At 38.2% G+C, this 21,252-nt stretch overlaps 1 protein-coding gene across 3 annotated transcripts in view; it reads right to left on the bottom strand.

Annotated features, from left to right (window-relative positions):
- Window positions 1-2,495: 2,495 nt before the first annotated feature.
- dpf3 (double PHD fingers 3) overlaps window positions 2,496-21,252 on the bottom strand; it is a 36,050-nt gene continuing 17,293 nt past the window's right edge. For 2 of the 3 annotated variants that reach the window (XM_060866096.1, XM_060866098.1), the window contains 7 exons: window positions 20,889-20,961; window positions 20,046-20,075; window positions 17,707-17,847; window positions 17,489-17,617; window positions 3,709-3,821; window positions 3,529-3,610; window positions 2,496-2,886 (listed from right to left, as the gene is read on the bottom strand). In XM_060866096.1, coding sequence (XP_060722079.1) covers window positions 2,819-2,886; window positions 3,529-3,610; window positions 3,709-3,821; window positions 17,489-17,617; window positions 17,707-17,847; window positions 20,046-20,075; window positions 20,889-20,961 — 636 coding nt within the window. In that variant the 3' untranslated portion in view covers window positions 2,496-2,818. The remainder of the gene's footprint in view (window positions 2,887-3,528; window positions 3,611-3,708; window positions 3,822-17,488; window positions 17,618-17,706; window positions 17,848-20,045; window positions 20,076-20,888; window positions 20,962-21,252) is intronic. The other variant, XM_060866097.1, reaches the window with a different exon arrangement.

The raw sequence follows: 21,252 nt of genomic DNA, 5'->3' as shown, positions 1-21,252 counted from the left end.
ATCCAGAGCTCATGCTAGGCTTTGCTAGCTACATCATACATGCTAGGATACGCTAAACACGTTGTTTGAGATTGAGGCAGTATTTGTTTTTGTTTTTTTATCCACACAAAGTGTGAAAGCGGTGTTAAAGTAGTGCTTTGAGTGATGAACTTAGATGGATAGCACAAAGACGAGTTTTTACAAGATTTTTATAAATTATTATAAATCATTATTAAATCATTCTAAACATCAGATGGTATGATTATTAATCATTATTAAATCATTATAAACATCAGAAGGTATGATTATTAATCATTTTTAAATCATTATAAACACCAGAGTAACCATGAGCAACTCCTAAATTAGCTTAACATCTGAGATAATCATAGAATTAACACAAGCTCCTACATGCTGAAGCCTACAAATATACAGTTACGCATACGTAGTGTTATTTTGTGTATTGATTAAGAGGTAGTTTCACTCAAAGTCTTTAAAGGTTTGCCATCTTCTCTTCCACTATCTGAAATCTTGAAGCGAGGGCTAAATCACATTGGCACCATTATCAGTAGGTAATCAAAAGGCATTGTGGGTAATGAAGATTAAAAACAGAAATGACTAAATCAAATGTGACATAAATGACAAAAAATGTATTTTATATACATTTTTGATGATGTGTTTCTTTTCAGTGAATCACAGAGTGTGTCCATTCATTTGACTCAGCTCATTAAGAAGAGTAGAATATTTAGCCAAATGACTCCTTGGCTTTTTTTTTTTTCATTTAAACCGGAAAAAGGTTTGTGATGATTTTTGATTCTTCTTCACCTAAATACAGTTAAATCAGCTTCATTTAACTCATTCTCTGCTTCCTACATAAGAAAATGGTGACATCAGTGAGCAGTGAGTTTTATAAAAATCTAATCAAAATATTTTTTCTTATTAAGAGATTAAAGTAAACCAAATTTAAGATGATTAAAACTATTTGTAGACACATTTTTCTGTTTTTAAGCTTAAAATGTTCTTGTTCTATTGGCAGATTATTTTGTTCATTTGAAACATTTTTGCTAACATCTATAAATAAGCTGATAAATCTGCCAATAGAATAAGAACATAAATAATAATAATAATAATAATAATAATAATAATAATAATAATAATAATAATTAATAATAATTCAACTGGTCTCGATGAATCTGTCAGTGTTGCAGGGATAAAAACAGACCCAAATGCAGGATAGCTAAAATAAGCTGATTTATTAAATAAAACACAGACGAAACACAAGACAACAAAAGACGTGACAAAAGATGAGAATTCCCATGAGATCCAGGATGGGGGAGCAAGGCACACGGCGAGGCAGGTGGAGGGAGCAAGTCACATGGCGAGGCAGGTGGGGAGAGCAAGGCACACGACAAGGCAGGTGGGGGGAGTAAGTCACACAGCGAGGCAGGTGGGGGGAGTAAGGCACATGACGAGGCAGGTGGGGGGAACAAGGCACACGGCTAGGCAGGTGGAGAGAAAAGACGACAAGATGATAATATATGATGGGGGAAGAGGAAGAAGAACCCAAAAAAGAGCAGGACTATATTATCACTAATCTAACAGAAGATACACATTAAACATACAGCAACATTTTTCCTTCATCATATTTGAAATTCTTGTATTTAAAAAAAATTGTAACTTGTAAATTGTTAAAAAATTTAAGATGATTAAAACTATTTGTAGACACATTTTACTGTTTTTAAGCTTAAAATGTTCTTGTTCTATTGGCAGATTATTTTGTTCATTTGAAACATTTTTGCTAACATCTATAAATAAGCAGATAAATCTGCCAATAGAATAAGAACATAAATAATAATAATAATAATAATAATAATAATAATAATTCAACTGGTCTTGATGAATCTGTCAGTGTTGCAGGGATAAAAACAGACCCAAATGCAGGATAGCTAAAATAAGCTGATTTATTAAATAAAACACAGACGAAACACAAGACAACAAAAGACGTGACAAAAGATGAGAATTCCCATGAGATCCAGGATGGGGGAGCAAGGCACACGGCGAGGCAGGTGGAGGGAGCAAGTCACATGGCGAGGCAGGTGGGGAGAGCAAGGCACACGACAAGGCAGGTGGGGGGAGTAAGTCACACAGCGAGGCAGGTGGGGGGAGCAAGGCACACGACGAGGCAGGTGGGGGGAGTAAGGCACATGACGAGGCAGGTGGGGGGAACAAGGCACACGGCTAGGCAGGTGGGGAGAAAAGACGACAAGATGATAATATATGATGAAGGAAGAGGAAGAAGAACCCAAAAAAGAGCAGGACTATATTATCACTAATCTAACAGAAGATACACATTAAACATACAGCAACATTTTTCCTTCATCATATTTGAAATTCTTGTATTTTAAAAAAAATTGTAAATATATGTATATATATTTGGACAATGTACAGTATTTAAATGGGGCATTTGTAATCTTTCTGCTGCCTTTAAAAATGAATTGCAATTGGAAAAAAATCTGTGGTTGCTTTTTATATGTAAAAAGAAAGGGGGTGGAGTATAAAGCTAAACAGATATATAAATATATAAAAATATAAATATATTTAAAAAAATTAAGTGCATTAAAATACATTTAAAAGTTTTTATATCTTATTAGTTTGATGTTGTTTGCTAGAAAGATCCTTTTGAAGCTGACATGTGCTGACTCCTGCTGCAGGGTTTCGTTCTCGTGCTTTTTCTCTTTCATTTGTCTTCTTTTGTTTCCTCCAGTGTTGTGAGGTAGACTTCTGCAGGGTTTGTGCGTGATGTTGTGCGATGTAGAGATGATGTTCTGTGTTTTGACAATGTTTACAGTTCTCCAAAAGCAGACGCTTTGTCCTTTAGTAAGTCCAAACAAAGATGGCAGCTCCAGCTTCCTGTAAACAGTAACAGGACATTTTTACAGCATGTGATGGTGTGTGTGTGTGTTAATTTATGTGTGTTTGTGTAGTGTGTGTAGTGTGTGTGTAGTCTGTATCTAGCGTGTGTATAAAATAATAATAAAATTAGTATTTTTAAGTGAGATAAAAACCAATGACTACAAAGATTTAGAAATCAGAAGGTTAGGTTTGAAATTGGGTCTGATGAACTATCCGAAACTGAAATATGATAACATTTGATTCGTTCGTTTTTTTATCCAGTGTCTATACTACTGTACCAAGTCACCAGTGGGCGTTCCCATCCTACTGCTGGGTGCCATAGTGACAACGTATATCAGCAGGTCAATCGACTAGAATGAAACGTTCTGGAGGATGATTTGGCGTTTTTACCATGGATCACATGACACTTGTTAGAATGTATGTGTTTTTAGTGTGTGTGTTGGTAGCGTGTGTTCTTAGCGTGCGTATATGTTTTGTTCGCGCGTGTAAATTTGTTGTTCGTGTGTGTAAATGTGTTGTTAGCGTGTGTAAATGTGTTGTTAGCTTGTGTACATTTTTTATCCTGTGTGTTGTTAGCGTCTGTACATTTTCTATCAGCATGTGTGCTTTGTTACCATGTAAGCGTGTCATGAGTTTTACCTTCAGGTGGCTGAGTCATGGGAGGTTTGAGGCAGTACATGTGATATCCACGATCACAGTCATCACAGAACAGGAGCTGATCCTGAGAGTGTTGCAGGACACACAAACACACAGACACACAGTCACTTCACCAGTGGGACAAAGACAATGATGAGCAGAAGAGTTTTTCTAAGCTCTTACGTCGTTCTCTGAGGTACCACACAGGCTGCAGGATTTACACTCGATACATTGCCACTGGTACGTCCTGACCGCATGCATCATGTTCTCTGTGAACTGGAGACAAGTTGGATGACCTGGATGGAGAAAAACCAGAGAACGTGTGTAAATGTAGCTCCCACTGCTGTCTGTGCACTCACACACTTAAATAAACACAAAGACGTGTGAAGAATAAAACAGTGTGTCATGATGTTATAGAAAGTGAATCAGCAGTCGGACGGTGTGACAGACAAAAGCAATTCCTGAAGTATTGATACTTCTTGAGGTGACAACACTTCCTGAGGTAAACGACACTTTCTGAAGTAACGACACTTTCTGAAGAAACGACACTTTCTGAAGTAACGACATTTTCTGAAGTAACGACACAACACTTTCTGAGGAAATGACACTTTCTGAAGTAACGACACTTTCTGAGGAAATGACACTTTCTGAAGTAACGACACTTTCTGAAGAAACGACACTTTCTGAATTAACAACACTTTCTGAAGTAACGACACTTTCTGAAGTAACAACACTTTCTGAAGGAACGATCATTTATGAAGTAACGACACTTTCTGAAGTAATGACACTTCTTGAGGTGAAGACACCTGAAGTAACAACACTTTCTGAAGTAACGACACTTTCTACAGTAACAACATTATCTGAAGTAATGACACTTCTTGAAGTAATGACACTTTCTGAAGTAACGACACGACACTTTCTGAAGTAATGACACTTTCTGAGGAAACGACACTTTCTGAATTAACAACACTTTCTGAAGTAAAGCCATTTTCTGAAGTAAAGAGACTTTCTGAAGTAATGACACTTCTTAAAGTGTTTTATTCATCTTACATCACAGTAATCTACTGATGATTAGAAATTTTTTAAATAACTACATGCTGTATTTTTATCCATTTATATTATAGCAGTTTATATTATTATATTAGCTTATATTATAGACGCTATATAAAGTTACCACCAGCCTCATCTCTGCAATTGTCTGTCTCTCTCTCTCTCTCTCTCTCTCTGTCTTTTTGTCTCTGTATCTTTGCCTCTCCTTTTTATAAATCATATATCAAATGCAGCTAAGTGGCTCTATGTCTAGGCAGACGCACAAGCAGGTTACTTAGGGTTCAATGTAAGATTCATGCTTCTCTCTCTGTTCACTCTCTCTTTCTGTCATTCTCTCTTTGTCTGTTTCTCTCAGTATCTTTGCCTTTCTCTGTCTGCCTGTCTCTTTATCTCTATCGCTTTTCCCCCTCCCTTTCTCTGTCCTTGTATCTCTCTATCTCTCTCTCTGTCACTCTCTCTCTATGCTCCCTCCCACCACTCTCTATCTCTCTCACTCTCTCTCAAAGGTAATTAAATGACTGACACAGTGAAGTTTTCTGTAAGGAGATGTTTGTCACATGGATTGAAGGAGTCTCCAGTGTCAGTGCTCTCTAACTGTCAGAGGTAAAGCTCTATCTCTCCATCAACTCACACTAAAGTAAAGAAGGCAGTCTACATGATAACATGTGCCAGTTGTAATAAGTCTATAAAATGCTTATGTGAGTTAATGCACATATCAATATAAGTTTATAAATTCTTATGTGGGTTAATGCCAGTCATACTGCGTTCTCAATTCAGTTCCCTGTCAGACCACCACAGCCTGCTTTTTGTGTTATTCACATGTGTGTTGTGCCCTTACTATTGTTCCGCTTTCCCACATTGTCACACTTTTGCATGTTTGTGTCTTCGTTACTTTAATATATTTTGTATCTTTTACAAGTTTCTTTGTATTGTTTCTTTTGTTTGAAGTTAATAAAGCAGCACAACAGTTTTATCCCATATAGGTCTGATTCTCTGTAATGCAGACGATCAAGACTAATCTAAAGCTCCGGGTTCGATCCCCGCTCTAGGCGGCATTTCCAGACTGTAACTGTTTATGATTATCTCTAACCATAGTAGGTTATTGACTAAGTTAATAAATCAGTTTTAAGTGAACTGGGTATCAAAATCTAAGAGAAAGCCTTTAACGACAACTTGTGCATGCTTAAATATGTCACTCTGAATGCTTATGCAGGTTAATGGCAGTTCTAATAACATGAGGTCCAAAAGGTGCTGTGATCATAATTCATGTTAGTTCATTGACAAAAATGTCCCACACAGCTCAGAATTAAATCACAACTGCAGCATTCGAAATTTAGAGCAGCTAATGTCTGTTGGATTAAACCTTTTTAAATGCTTATGATGCTTAATGATTGTTGCCATAACACTGATTTGGCTCCAAACTGAAGAACAACAAATGCTGCCTTCTGGAATAAGCTTTTATAAATGTTTTTTTCAGTTATGACAGTGGTCATTAAGTGTTTATGTATAGCAGGTATTATGCAGAAATTGGTGTAGAAATATCACGGTTTGCACTTATGTCCAGAGAATGCCACTCATTCTTTCTGTATTTTCCTGTGAGGACCAGAGAGTTTTATTTCTATACCTCTGATCGGCTCTTACCTCTTGGCTTGGTGTTTTTTCTTCCAGAACATTCTCATAGGTCAGTGCAGATCTTCTCAATCTCATGGGTCCAGTTTTGTTGCTAACAATCTTGTGATGCTGGTTCCCCTACAGTTTGCCTACCAAGCAAACAGATCAGTGGACGACGCAGTCAACATTGGGCCGTACTACATTCTGAAACACTGGACTGCCCAGGAACTTATGCCCGGATTCTCTTTGTCAACTTCAGTTTGGCTTTTACTACAATAATTCCAGAAATTCTCGACTCCAAACTCCTAAGGCTCACTATACCCCCTTCCATCCATCAGTGGATCACCAGCTTCCTGACAGGCAGGAAAAAACAGGTTAGACTGGGAGGTGTTACAATCAGCACTGGTGCTCCTCAGGGATGTGTCCTCTCCCCACTGCTATTCTCCCTCTATACTAATGACTGCACTTCAAGTGACCCAACTGTAAAACTCTGAAAAAACTGAAATTGCAGATGATACTATGCTCATCGGTCTTATCCAAGAAGCCCTGTGTCATCTGTGGAGACCTTCAAGTTTCTGGGCACTAGCATTTTCCAAGACCTGAAATGGGAGGGCAACATAAACTCTATCATCAAAAAGGCCCAGCAGAGGATATACTTTCTACATCAATTAAGGAAGTATGGTCTGCCACAGAAGCTGTTGATGCTGTTCTACACTGCAGTCATAGAATCTGTCCTGTTCACATCCATCACCATCTGGTTTGGAGCTGCAACAAAACAGGAAAAGAACAGACTCCAATGCACAGTAAAAACAGCAGAAAAAATAATTGGCGCCCCCTGCCCACTCTCCAGGACTTGTACGACACAAGAACCAGAAACAGGCAGGAAAAATCACTACTGACCCTTCACACCCTGGACACAACATCTTCCAGCTCCTCCCTTCTGGCAGTCGCTACGGAGCTTTGCTTACCAAAACTGCCAGACACAGGAAGAGTTTCTTTCCACAGACAATCACCCTGATTAATAACTCACCATAATTATATTCACTGCTTCATATCTATAAGTACTGCATTATCATTGCTGTCAGTCATCACATCATCCATCTGTTACACACACTACTGCTACTGTATATTGCACAAAAGCATATTATTGCACAATATTGTTATTTGCACTACCATGCACTTCTCACATTTTATGTACATAACGGATCAGTGTTGTTTATGTCTGTACTTTTGAGAGTCATAAACAGCCGGAACCAAATTCCTTGTGTGTGTCAACACACTTGGCTAATAAACCTGATTCTGATCTTTTTTCAAACTCTGTTTTCTGTCTACATGAACATACAGATGTTTTTATGTCTTTCTCCTTCTGTCACTTATAGAATTCTATAATAGAATTCTATAATGTAGAATATTTCTTAAAGTGAGACTTCCTTGTCTCTCAACCCAGACTTCTTTAAAGACAAAGCTAAAAATCCAATATCCATGACCAAAAATGAATAATCCCTCAAGTCTGGCATTCTGCTTGATTCTTTTGTCTATCTGCATCACGAAGGTCCACTGTCATTGTCCGATTGCAGTCTTTCCAGTCCTGCCTCCTCGAAGCCATGAAAGGTAGAAGCCTCGCTTTCAGATGTGTCACCAAAAACTTCCAGAAGTCCGTTAGGCCTTGTTCCACTCCGGTGTCCGGCCGACATGTATGACAGACATATCGGCAGCGCCGCAGAAACACAACACAAACAGTCAGCCAGGTTTCAATCGGCTTCTCTGATCGAAAAGTTAAACATACACAAAGCCTGGAAGATAATGGCGAAAGCTACAATAAAGCTAGCTTTTTCTACTTATTATTATTATTCCTTTCATTTATTTCCTCTCTCTCTCTCTCTCTCTCTCTATCTCTCTCTCTCTAATGAGGAGGAAAACAGTTTGAGAATGAGCGACACATCCACAGGTCATTAAACAGAAATCATGAAAAAAAATTCAAATATGAGAAAGTAAATGGAGAATGAGAGAAGGTCATGGGTGCTAAGATTTAGAAAACATAAATTTGTGGAATAAAAAAAGAAATCTTTATATCTTGTCTTTTTTTAGATCCATCCCACACATTTAAAACCACTGAGACATTTCCAGCCAAAACACAATAACGCACACAGAGGATGAAGAGTCACAAGTCAGAACACATGAAGGATGCTAAAATGAACAAAGCTGCCAGGTTCAGTGCACAGCAATATAAAGAAATAAATCATCCCTATGAGTTAACCAGCACGGAATAAAAACTTACATCAAATATGTCCCTGATACATAATTCTAAGGAGACTCACTCATGAAATAGAGTTTTGTGATTGGTCAGAAGCAGCTCTGAAAGTAGTGCAGCTATAAATTAGCTTGATATCAATGCCTTAATCGTTTCTATAGCAATGTGTAATGAGTCTGTCTTTGTTTCTGTACTGTTTCTGTCTGCTGTCTTTCCCTGTGGCTAATTGTTTGCTCCGCCCACTCTTTGGTTTCCATGGACATTAATTGTACTCCTTCTCTCCTTCAGGTGTGTTGTCTTTGTCTCTAATTAGTTCTGCTCTGTGATTGGTTCTTGTCTGTTATTTATACCCTGTTTGTTCACTTCCCTGTTGTTGGTCGTTATAGCATTGTGCTTGTATGTATGTTGTGGATGTTCCGGTCTCCTGTCTGCTCTGTATTCTGTTCTGGTTTTTCTGCCCTGTATTCTGCTCTGGTGTGTCTGCTCTGTATTATGCTCTGGTTTTTCTGCTTGTTTGTATTGCCTGTTTCTTGTTTTGGTTCAGTAAAGTCTAAAAACTGCATTTGGATCCTCACTCGCCTGTGTCCAACATCGTGACACAATGTCTCTTTCACTGGGTTCAATAGATGTGACGCACAAACAAACTATAAACATGTGTAATCTTTGACAGGGTAAAGTTTTCTTATTCTAAGGAGACATTTATGGAATGAGTCTCCAGTGTCAGTGCTTTGTAACAGTCAGAGGTAAAGCTGTAACTTTAAGTTTTTACAACTTTGTCTTTTCGCAGTAACATGACAAGTTGAGAAGTGCTATGGTGTAAAAGGCATAACAAATTCAGGATCAGTTGTTACAAAAAAACACTCTGGAATGCTTAAAATGTGACAATGATCAAACATAAACTAACACCACATATAAAAACTAGATTTGTAAAGTTCGTCGAGACAAACTTTGATGTTGGCTTTGACGGTGCAAGTATTCGCAAAGGCCGGTGCTTTTTGGAGGCGAGTGGACATAAGGGTTAGTGTTACTTTTGGAGGCAAGTGGACAGAAAGATTGTGAAAGCTACTGGACCGCTAGGGTGCCAATACTTTTGGAGGCGAGCGGACATGAGCATGTGACATGATCCGAATACCCATGAGGCAGTTCCCCTCATTGTGCTGAGTGTTTTGATATGTCACATGTCCATGTTGTGCAAATTTTTTATTTTCACGTGATGACACGTGACGACACGTGACGTGACGTGACCATAACACACGTGAGGCACTTCCCCTCATTGGGCTGAGTGTTTTGATATGTCACATGTCCGTGTTGTGCAAATTTTTTATTTTCACGTGATGACACGTGACGACACGTGACGTGACGTGACCATAACACACGTGAGGCACTTCCCTTCATTGGGCTGAGTGTTTTGATATATGACATGTCCATGTTGTGCTAATTTTTGATTTCGCTTATTTTGGGGGCGGGGCTACACGTGACGTCACGTGACGTGACCAAAATACACGTGGGGCAGTTCCCCTCATTGTGCTGAGTGTTTTGATATGTCACATGTCCATGTTGTGCTAATTTTTGATTTCGCTTATTTTGGGGGCGGGGCTACACGTGACGTCACGTGACGTGACCAAAATACACGTGGGGCAGTTCCCCTCATTGTGCTGAGTGTTTTGATATGTCACATGTCCATGTTGTGCAAATTTTTGATTTCGCTTATTTTGGGAGCGGGGCTACACGTGACGTCACGTGACGTTACCAAAATACACGTGGGGCAGTTCCCCTCATTGTGCTGAGTGTTTTGATATGTCACATGTCCATGTTGTGCAAATTTTTTATTTTCACGTGATGACACGTGACGACACGTGACGTGACGTGACCATAACACACGTGAGGCACTTCCCCTCATTGGGCTGAGTGTTTTGATATATGACATGTCCATATTGTGCTCATTTTTGATTTCGCTTATTCTGGGGGCGGGGCTACACGTGACGTCACCAGTATACCCGGTGGGGTGCCAATACTTTTGGCAAAAAGTGGCTACTGAGGGTTTGGACATTTCATGTCAATACTGCAGTCATTATGGGATTCTACTTATTATTATACTGCATAGAACACAGGAGAGAAGCCGTGCCTGAGCTCTGCGCACGCTGCGTGTGTGAAAGCTTAGAGGAATTTTAGGAATTCCCCATTCAAGTCTATGGGACGTTCCATCGTCGACTACGGGAAAACCGAAAGTTCCGTCGGAACGCCGAGTCCGGAACTTTGTCCGGAGTAACGTCCTAAAGAACCTGTCCGAGTTTGGTGTAAATCGCTCGAAAACTTGCCGAGTTATAAACCTCCAAAATTTATAATGGAAGTGGATACGAAAAAAGGCCACTTTGAGCTTCCGTACCGGGAATGCCGGAATTCCGATCGCTTAGAAAAGTAGTAGCAACAAACTTCAGACCAGGGTCTACGACATATCCGAATTTGGTGCATGTGGATCGAAAGCCCTAGGACGAGTTACTCTTGATAAATTTGTGGCTAAGAATAATAATAATAATAATAATAATAATAATAATAATAATAATAATAATAATAATAAGCTTATAAAGGAAATCAGAATGTTGGCTTCTACAAAGCCAACATAATAATGATTTGATGGTATGTGTGTACGTAAAGGTGAGTGAAATGGAACATTATGGACAAAGTGAGTTAAATGAATTATGCTTAGGGTGAATTATAGTTGATTATCTTATCCTTGAAAAGTTATTGTGCTACATTGCTTATGTAGTATAGTATAGATGTAGTAGTATAGTATAGATGTAGTATAGTAACAGTAGTATACTATCTGTAGCATCATATCTGTAGTTTAGTCTCTGTATTATGATAAATGTACTATATTATCTAGAAGTACAGAAACAGTAACTGAAGTATAGTAACTGCAGTGTAATATCTATAGTTTAGTATAGTAACTGTAGTATTGTATTGTAGTATATGTAGTGTAGTAACTCTGGTGTAACTGTAGTATAGTGTCCATAGTATAGTGCCTGTAGTATAGTATATGTAGTATAGTATATGTAGTACAGTATACCTACTGTAGTATCTGTTGTATGACGTCTGTAGTGTAGTAACTGTTGTGAACTAACTGTAGTACAGTAAGAGTAGTATAGTAACTGTAGTATAGTATCTGTAGTATGGTGTCTTTAGTTCAGTGTCTGAAGTGTAGTATCTGTAGTATAGTGTCTGTAGTGCAGTTTCTGCAGTATAGTGTCTGTAGTCCAGTATCTGTAGTGTAGTATGGTATCTGTAGTATAGTATATGTAGTGTAGTATCTGTGGTATAGAATCTGTAGTATAGCATGTGTTGTATAGTGTCTGTAGTATAGTGTGTGTAGTATAGTATCTGTAGTATAGTATCTGTTAGGGATGAGTGAGTACAGCATTATCTGTATCTGTATCTGTTAACCATGTGAATTATCTGTATCTGTATCTGTACTCGGAGTGGGTGGGGCTTGTCTTGAAATGGGCGGGGCTTTAACCGGTATGTTATTTTAAGCATGCAATTGATATGGGTTGATCAGAAATTGTTATATTTATTGCTGATTAGAAAAATATTTACAGGACAGCATCAGGATTGAGCTTCAGATCAATGGTTTTGATCACGATAGCAAACGAACTATATTACAGAACAAGTTTTGCAATAATGAAAACAAAACAATGCAGTGCAATTATGAAGTAAAATGTAATGAACAACATAACTTTCTTTTTTAACTTTTAATTTTTTATGATGTGTGATTTTTTTTATTTTTTTGGTTCATTTTTATTTTTTTATTTCCACACCAGGTGTGTGTGTGTGAGTGTCTGTGTAGCTTAATAATTAATTTGTAATATTTATTACACTGGCTTACTACCTTTATGTTTTTATGAAATACAGCAAAAACGTGTCAGACACTCAGTGTCTGGTTACTGGTTAGAGACAGCTGAAGGTTTAAAAAAGAAAAAATCTCCGACAGGCAGAGACGCAATGCGAGTCGCATTCTACCAAGCAAGCACCACGTCTGAACGAACCCACGTTTACCAGAACTCTACTGGTTAGTAAGTACGTATTATTAACATTACAACCCGAAGTAAAAAGCTGAAGAAACCCTAAACGTTAACGGAAAAGACCCGCGAACCCGAGTGACTGTGTGTGACTGTGAGTGAGCAGCGCGAGACACAGCAACACAATACATCTGTATGTGTATAGGGGAGGGGTGCTGTGACTAGCCTATCACAGAACGCTGACACAATCAGCTACCCAATGATGATTTTCATTCAATCCAAGCACAGATATTGACTCGTATTACTCGTATAATACTCGTACTCGGCAGAAGTGCTTTATCCGTACCGGATACTCGTATCCGGATACCGGATACCGGATACTCGCTCATCTCTAGTATCTGTAGTGTAGTGTCTGCAGTATAGTATCTGTAGTAAAGAATATGCAGTATAGTGTTTGTAGTATAGTGCCTGTAGTATAATATCTGTAACATAGTGTCTGTAGTATAGTATCTGCAATGTAGTATAGTGTCTGTAGTATAGTTTCTGTAGTATGGTATCTGTAGTGTAGTAACTGTAGTGTTGTATGTGTAGTATAGTATCTGTAGTATAGTGTCTAGAAGAGTATCCGTACTATAGCATCTGTACTAGGGATGCCACAATTCTCAATATAATATTGAACCGTTCGGTACGACATCCACGGTTCAATACACGCTTGTAAATTGCGTTTTTTTACGGTTTTACGTTTAAATAATTTGTGCTTTTATTTCTCTCCGAATTGACTGTTTGTGTGTGCCTGTAAGTCTACGAGCTGAGATGAGGAAACTCCTCCCCGCGAGTAAATGTTCAATCACTATGCTCTAAAGTTAGGGGGCGCTGAACCATCATTCCACACTTTAACATGGCGAGCGGTGGTGAAGTGAGGCTACAGTACAAGGAGGCGCCGGCGTCTTTTAAATCTGTGGTGTGGAGACATTTCAGTTTTGCTGTTGAGTATAATGCAGAGGAAGAAAAAAACGGTAAACAAAAAAAATGACTTGTTTTACACGTGTAGCCTACTTAAACGGAAACACTTCCAAAATGATTGCACATCTGCGGCGCCATCACCCAGCAATATCAATGTCTGAAGGCAGGATAGCAGAGCAGGTAATAAACTCCTCCAAAAAACAACAGTCCCTCGCTGAATCCTTCCAGCATACATACCCAACTGGTTCCGGAGAGACACATGAAAATAACAAAGGCAGTGGGGGTGTTCATTGCCAAAGATTTGCAGCCGTTTTCGGTGATTGGAGATGCGGGCTTTTGTCATCTTATAAGAACACTCGATCCGCGTTACAGACTACCATCTCGCACTTTTTTCAGCACCGAGATCATTCCCGACCTCTATGAAAAGACATGCAACAGTATTGTAAACGAATTGGCTCAAGCACAGAGCCTTGCTCTGACCACAGATGGTTGGACCTCGCGGGCCACCGTGAGTTACCTCACTGTAACTGTTCACTACATGTCGGATTGGGAAATGAAAAGTGTTGTACTCCAAACCCGTCCCCTGTATGAAAGTCATACAAGCTCTCATTTGGCAGAAGAGTTGACAAACGCAGTGAATACATGGAAGTTGAGGAGGCCTGTTAAGTACTGTTAAGTTTAATTAAGATGGTTTATTTATGTTCACTGAAGTACAAGTATGTTTATTTGAAATGGTCAATTTATGTTTACTAACTTCACATGTATGTTTATTTTCAAAATTTAGGAATTTATGTGTTCCCCAGTTTGTACATGGGCTACCAGCAGCTGTGAGATGTCAGTGTTAATTTTAAAATAAAAAATGTTTATATTATCCAAAACACTAGGAACCAGTGGACTTTTCTTTGCTTTTAAGTAAAATAAAGGAGTTTTGCAATAAATCGTTTTTATTTGTTTCTTCTTAACCTCTTACTGTTCCTATTGCCTAAGCACAGCATAACAAAAAAACACTTTTATGTGTTAAGCCATCAGAACCGAACCGAACTGAAAACCGTGGTTAAAAAACTATACTACAGATACTATACTACACTACAGATACTATACTACAGATACTCTTCTAAAGACTATCTGTAGTATAGTATCTATAGTGTAGTATAGTATCTGTAGTGTAGTATAGTATCTGTAGTATAGTGTTTGTAGTATAGTGTTTGTAGTATAGTATCTTTAGAAGAGTATCTGTAGTATACTGTAGTATCTGTAGTGTAGTATAGTATCTGTAGTATGGTATTTGTAGTGTATTCCACTATGCTCCAGACCATCTCGCAAGACCTTCTGCCCTTCATTACCACTATCATCAATAGATCCATAGCATCTGGTCAGGTACCAACTACTTTCAAGAGAGCAAGGGTTATTTCCATCCTAATAAAACCTGCTCTGGATCCATCAGACATCAGTAACTACATCAGTATTACTTCTCTTGTTTCTTTCAAAAGTTCTTGAACGCATTGTTTATAATCAACTGTCTGTCTATCTCTCACAAAACAACCTCCAATATCCCAACCAGTCTGACCTTAAAGCAGCTCATTCCACAGAGACAGCCCTTTTGGATTTCTCTGAGAAACTAAATGCTGCTAGATCAGCCAAACTATCATCCGTCCTTATCCTCCTTGACCTTTCAGCAGCGATTGATACGGTCAACTAGTGTTAATTTCGTCACCTATTTTTAATTTAGTCTTAGTCTTAGTCTTGTGCCAAATGTCCTTGTTAGTTTTAGTCATATTTAGTCATTCACATATCTTTTTTTGTTAGTCAAGTTTTAGTCGACTAAAAGTCTCGTCATTTTAGTCTAGTTTTAGTCAAAAGAAAACTCAAGGTATCTTAGTCAAGTTTTAGTCGACTAAAAGTCTTTTAATTTTAGTCTAGTTTTAGTCAAAAAATTGTGACAACATCTGGAATCTATTGTAAGAATAAATACAACGAGGCCTCATTAAATGCAATAATATCAGGAACGCAAGTGTTATAGTGGAAATAAATAACTTAATGAAAAGCCTAAGATCAAAACTGCAGGTGTGTATATATATATATATATATATATATATATATATATATATATATAAATATATATATATAAATTACCAACTTAATGCAAGTTATACATGGTATTGCACACACCATTATTGATGATATTTGGAGCAATATTACATGTAATTGTTAAACTTGATTCCCTTACATATACATTTGCTTTTAAGCCTAATTATTCATTTTGATTATGATGTGATTGTGACAGGGGCGTGGGAAGAGGTTTCAGGTTGGGGGTGCTGAGTTTTTCTGTCACCACTTTTGAATAAGAAACAATATCAAGGCTATAAAACTTGTCAAAACTCTGCGGATCACGTTTAAAAAGTGCATACACTCGAACTTGACTGCACATGACATTTTTTACTTTATTGATACTGCTTTTAATCGTAATGCCGGTCATCGGGACATAAGCTATGTACAATAAAAGAGCCTGCGCAGCGACAGGAAATATAATTTAACACAAAAAGCCTGACTAAACCAGGGTGGACTTGCGCTCAGACGAACTCTTTCTATGCACACACTAAACAGCGTGAAGCCGCGAACTCGTTCTGAATATTTTAAAGGCGTAACAGCTGATGAAAAAGCAGAGACAATTGTAGACGAAATTGAAGTGAGATTTTATCTTAATTTTTATTTTATACAAAACATTTTCATCTCGTCTTTTTTCGTCAACAATAATGCATGTTAATTTAGTCTTAGTCAGCGTTTTTGGACAGTGGTGCAGTCTTGTCATCGTCTCGTCTTAGTCATGAAAAAAAAAGGTTGTTGACGAACATATTTCGTCTCGTCTGACGAAATTAACACTACGGTCAACCACAAGACTCTCTTATCCACCCTCAGGAGTCTTGGGATTTTCGCATCAGCTTGGGAATGGTTTGCTTCCTACCTGGAAGGATGCTCATATTAGGTAACATGGAGGGGAGTGACATCTGCTCCACGCTGAAGTTATTTCCTCACATGGGTTCTCTTATAACTGCTATGCTAATGATACATAACTTATCTTCACTTTCCCACCCTCAGATACCACAGCTTCTGATCGGATCTCAGCATGTCTGGCAGAAATATCATCATGGATGACTGCTCATCATTTAAAGCTCAATTCTAGAAAAACTGAACTGCTGATCATCAGGTTATTCATCCCCAGATCATGATCTTGCAATATCCCTGCATAACGATCTGATCTCCCCTTCAGCCACAGATTGCAACCTTGGGGTAACCATGGACAATCAACTGTCCTTTTTCTCATGTGACTCGCTCATATCAACATTAGAAGGATTCGGCCATTTTTATCCACACAGGCCACTCAGGTACTTGTTCAGTCTCTTGTCATTTCAAGACTGGACTACTGCAACACACTGCTGGCAGGTCTACCTGAACGCAATTTGTCCTCTGCAAATTATCCAAAATGCAGCATACCTGTACTATAGTATCTGTAGTGTAGTACAGAATCTCTTGTATGGTATCTGTAGTGTAGTAACTGTTTTGTAGTAACTGTACTGTAGTAAGTGTAGTATAGTGTCTTTGGTACAGTGTCTGTAGTATAGTAACTGTAGTGTAGTAATGTAAGTGTAGTGTAGTAAGTGTAGTATAGTGTCTGTAGTATAGCATCTGTAGTATGGAATCTGTAGTGTATTAACTGTAGTATGGTAAATGTAGTATAGAATCTAAGGTTTAGAATATGTAGTGTAGTAAATAACTGTAGTGTAGTAAGTAACTGTAGTATGGTAAATAGTAGTAATTGTAATATAGTAAATGTAGTGTAATAGCCATTGTAAAGTATCTGTAGTGTATTAATCTGCAGTATATTAACATTTATTATGGTAAATGTAGTATAGTAAATGTAGTGTAGTATCTATATTATAATAACCATAGATTTCACATCTGTAGTATACTAACTGTAGTTTAGTAAATGTAGTGTAGTATCTATATTATACTATTTGTAGTACAGTAACTGTTGTACAGTAACTAGTACTTCCAAAATAGTGATCAACCCCACCTGAGCGTCCGCAGTCCGAACATGACACCAGGTCCTCGGCTTGGCCAGTCTTCCTGTTAGAGCCTGAGTCCCCGAGACAGAAGTCACAGTAGTCATTAGCGATGACTCCACTGTCAGGTCCCTTCTGCACTACACGATTTATGCAAGCAAAAAAAAGTTTGTTTAGTTCACTATCAGTCAGGACACAATCACCATCCGAATTCTAGCAGTTAACTTACACTTGTGGTTTTGAGTCTTATGTTCTGCTGGTGATTGAGGGATCTCGGGTTCTCTCTCCTCCTCTCCTTCTTCCTCAGCCAGGTGTGTGTGGGTGTAGTGGTAGCTCAGTCCGGGCCGATTCTTATAACGCTTGCCACAAACTACAACACAGTGATTCATAAAGTCAACATCTAAAAATACTCCTATTTTAGCTGGAATACTAAAATGCTATGAGGAAGCAGTGTAGATGTTTCATATGAACTAGAGAGAAAGTACAAGGAACTATACAAATATTATCATCATCTTTAGAAATTAATAGAAACTAGGTACACCAATTTAAACCTTTGTTCAGAGTATCACCCTAAAGGAGCTGGCCGAGTTTGGTGTAGATAGTTTGAAAGCTTGCCGAGTTATAAACCTCCAAAGTTTATAATGGGAGTCTATGGGAAAAAAGGCCACTTTGAGACCCGTTACCAGAAGTACCGGTACTCAGATCGTTTAGAAAAGTAATAGCAACAAACTTCAGACCAGGGTCTACGACATATCCGAATCTGGTGCATGTGGCTCGAAAGCCCTAGGCCGCATTAAATTTTATAAATTTTTGTCTAAGCTGAAATAGGAAAACAGAATGTTGGCTTCTACAAAGCCAACATAATTATTAGGTGAGCACAAACCATGCACATTGTATTAGTAACTGCTTCATAAAACTGACATTATGCCTTAATACTGTCCTATCATTGTCTAGCTATAAGACTGATGTAACACTGTATAGCTATTATACTGACATAACACTGCATAGACACAAGACTGCTGTAACACTGTCTAGAGATAAAAGTGATATAACACTGCCTAGCATTGTTCAGAAAATTAAAGATATGGCCCTCTCTGCAAAAACTGTCAAGGAGAGAGCCAATAAAATAGCAGCAAACATCAACAGCTAGCACATTAAGGACATCAGCTCCATCATACTCAGTGAGGCAGGTGATGTTAGCAACATCGAGCAGACAGCGCTGTTGTGTAGATGTGTTAACCTATTATCTATTTTCAGCTTTGTGTTTTTTCCTGTTATTGTTGTAATGTACTGTGGAAATAATGGGGCATCAAACACTAAGTTCTTTATTGTCACATTAACAGGACCTGAGATTTAATGTAGACATGAAATTTTACAAAGTAATCATTCATATAATTTCAAAGAAAAGTCAAAGAAGAGTTCAGAGGTAAAAGAAAAAGTCCAACTAAAGCAGCACGCGTCAAACACCCAAATGCCAGGCAACACTCTTGCAAGGAACAAAAAAGGAACCTACTGTAGTGGCACCAGTCTAGCTAAAATGGCTCTTTTGGTTGCAAAGGTTGAAGACCCCAGTCTAGCCATAAGACTGACATAACACTGTGTAGCCATAAGATGCTGCATAGCCATAAGAATTTCATTAAACTGTCTAGATATAGAACACTGCATAGCTATAAGAATGACAAAAAAGGTCTAGCCATAATATACTGCATAGCCTAGAGAATGATATAACACTGTCTTGCCATAGAACACTGCATAGTCACAAGAATGACATAATACTGTCTAGCCATAAGACTGACATAGCACTGTCATAAGACACTGCTTGGCCATAAGAATAGCATAACACTGTCAAACCATAAAATTGACATAACACTGTCTAGCCATTAGATTGACATCACAGTGTCTAGCCATAAGATTGACATAACAGTGTCTAGCCATAAGACAATGCCTAGCCATTAGAATGACATAACTCTTCGTAGCCATAGGACACTGCTTAGCCATAAGAATAGCATTAAACTGCATAGTCATAAGAATAGCATAACACTGCCTAGCTAAGACCAAGTTTGCCAGGAAACCAGCTACAATTTGTCTTAAAATAATTGTAAATAACTCAGGTAGACAGTTTTGCTAGATATTATGTAATTAAAATGTAACTATCTTTAGACTAAAATATATTGCTTAAACCACTAACCAAGCTCTGTAGCATGCTAGCTAACCACTGAGATACTTGTATTGGCACTACGGTAAATATTTGTATGTACATTGATGATTATTAGCTGGAATTTTGTAGCAAGAGGGTGGTTTGTTTTGCTACATCAGCTAAGCTACATGTTCATTCTCTCTAAAGTTCTAGTAAAAACCTTTGTAGTTTTTTAGTCTGGAAAGCAGAATGTGAGACAATGTGGAGAAGCAAAAGCAGCTCATGTGTGCAGATTAGTTTAGAGTCAGTAAAGCTATTAGCATATAGGAAACATCATTCCTAGCCATGCATGCTAGATTATTAGCAAGCAGCTAAACTATGGCTAATTATGACTAAAACTCTAAGATAAAAATGTGGTCATGGCCGTGTACCTGAGTCAACACTTTTTTGTTTGTGTCTGTCTGGAAAAGGGAAGAAACAGAGCAAGAGGAGAGCAGAATAATAAAAAATAGTTTCATACAAAAGATGCGTTTTATTGTTTGTTTTGTTTTTGTCAGGATGACACATGCTCTCGAGGATAATGTCCATGCTGAAACGGGACGAAAAAACACACAGCCTGGAGCATCACAGCCTTCATAATGTAGCAGACAGGAAACAATGTTTTTAGATGAAATTTTTACTTTTATATGATTCAGTTCCAAAAAAAAGTGTTTAAAACCAGCACACAAAACAAACAGCACAAAAGATCTGAAACCTGACAGAGTGGGAAGAAGGGATCAAAGGAACAAAAAGAAAAAGGGACAGAAAGAGAAGGAAAAAATAAAGACTGATAGAATAGGAAACAATGGGATAGGGATAGAGGAAGGAAATATAGACTACAAATTGAATAGAAATGAGGGAGGAAGGAAGGAAGAAAGAAAGAAAGAAAGAAAGAAAGAAAGAAAGATAGGAGAGAGGATGGGAAGAAGGGAAGGAAAGAAAGAAGGCAGAGAGGAAAGTGTGAAAGACAACTAGAGATAAGTAAGAATGTATGTGTAAGAAAGTAAGAATGTGTGTGTATGGAGTGTGTGTGTGGGTGTGTGTGGGTGTGTTCGTGTGTGAGATATGTGTATGTGTGTCTGGGTGTGTGTGTTGTGTGTGTGTTATGTGTGTGTGTGTGTGGTGTGTGTGTGTGATATGTGTGTGAGTCTGGGTGTGTGTGTTATGTTTGTGTGTGTGAGAGAGAGTCTGGGTGTGTGTGTTATGTGTGTGTGTTTGTGCTGATCGACTCTTACTGTCACACACGTAGGGTTTGTCCTGATCGTCACAAGTCCCCGTCTCTGTCTTCTTACGGCTCGAACCTCGACCCTGAACAACACATACACACAGACATACACACACACACACTCCATATATAAAATGGCATCATGATACGCAAATGATTTCATGTTCACTGATTAACATGCAGCATTACATTTTTAAAGAAAACGGACCACTTTATTAGGAACAGCCCAACACATGCTCATTTATATAACCTAATCAGCCAATCATGAAGCAGCAGGATGAGGCAAAAACTCATGAATGAAGAAAATGTCCTAGCTCTGTGACTTTAACCATAGCATGGATGTTGGTATCAGATGGGCTGGTTTGAGGATTTCT

Source organism: Tachysurus vachellii, chromosome 3 (genome assembly GCF_030014155.1).
Source record: "Tachysurus vachellii isolate PV-2020 chromosome 3, HZAU_Pvac_v1, whole genome shotgun sequence".
Lineage (NCBI taxonomy): Eukaryota > Metazoa > Chordata > Actinopteri > Siluriformes > Bagridae > Tachysurus > Tachysurus vachellii.
This window is presented reverse-complemented; position numbering and strand designations above follow the sequence as displayed.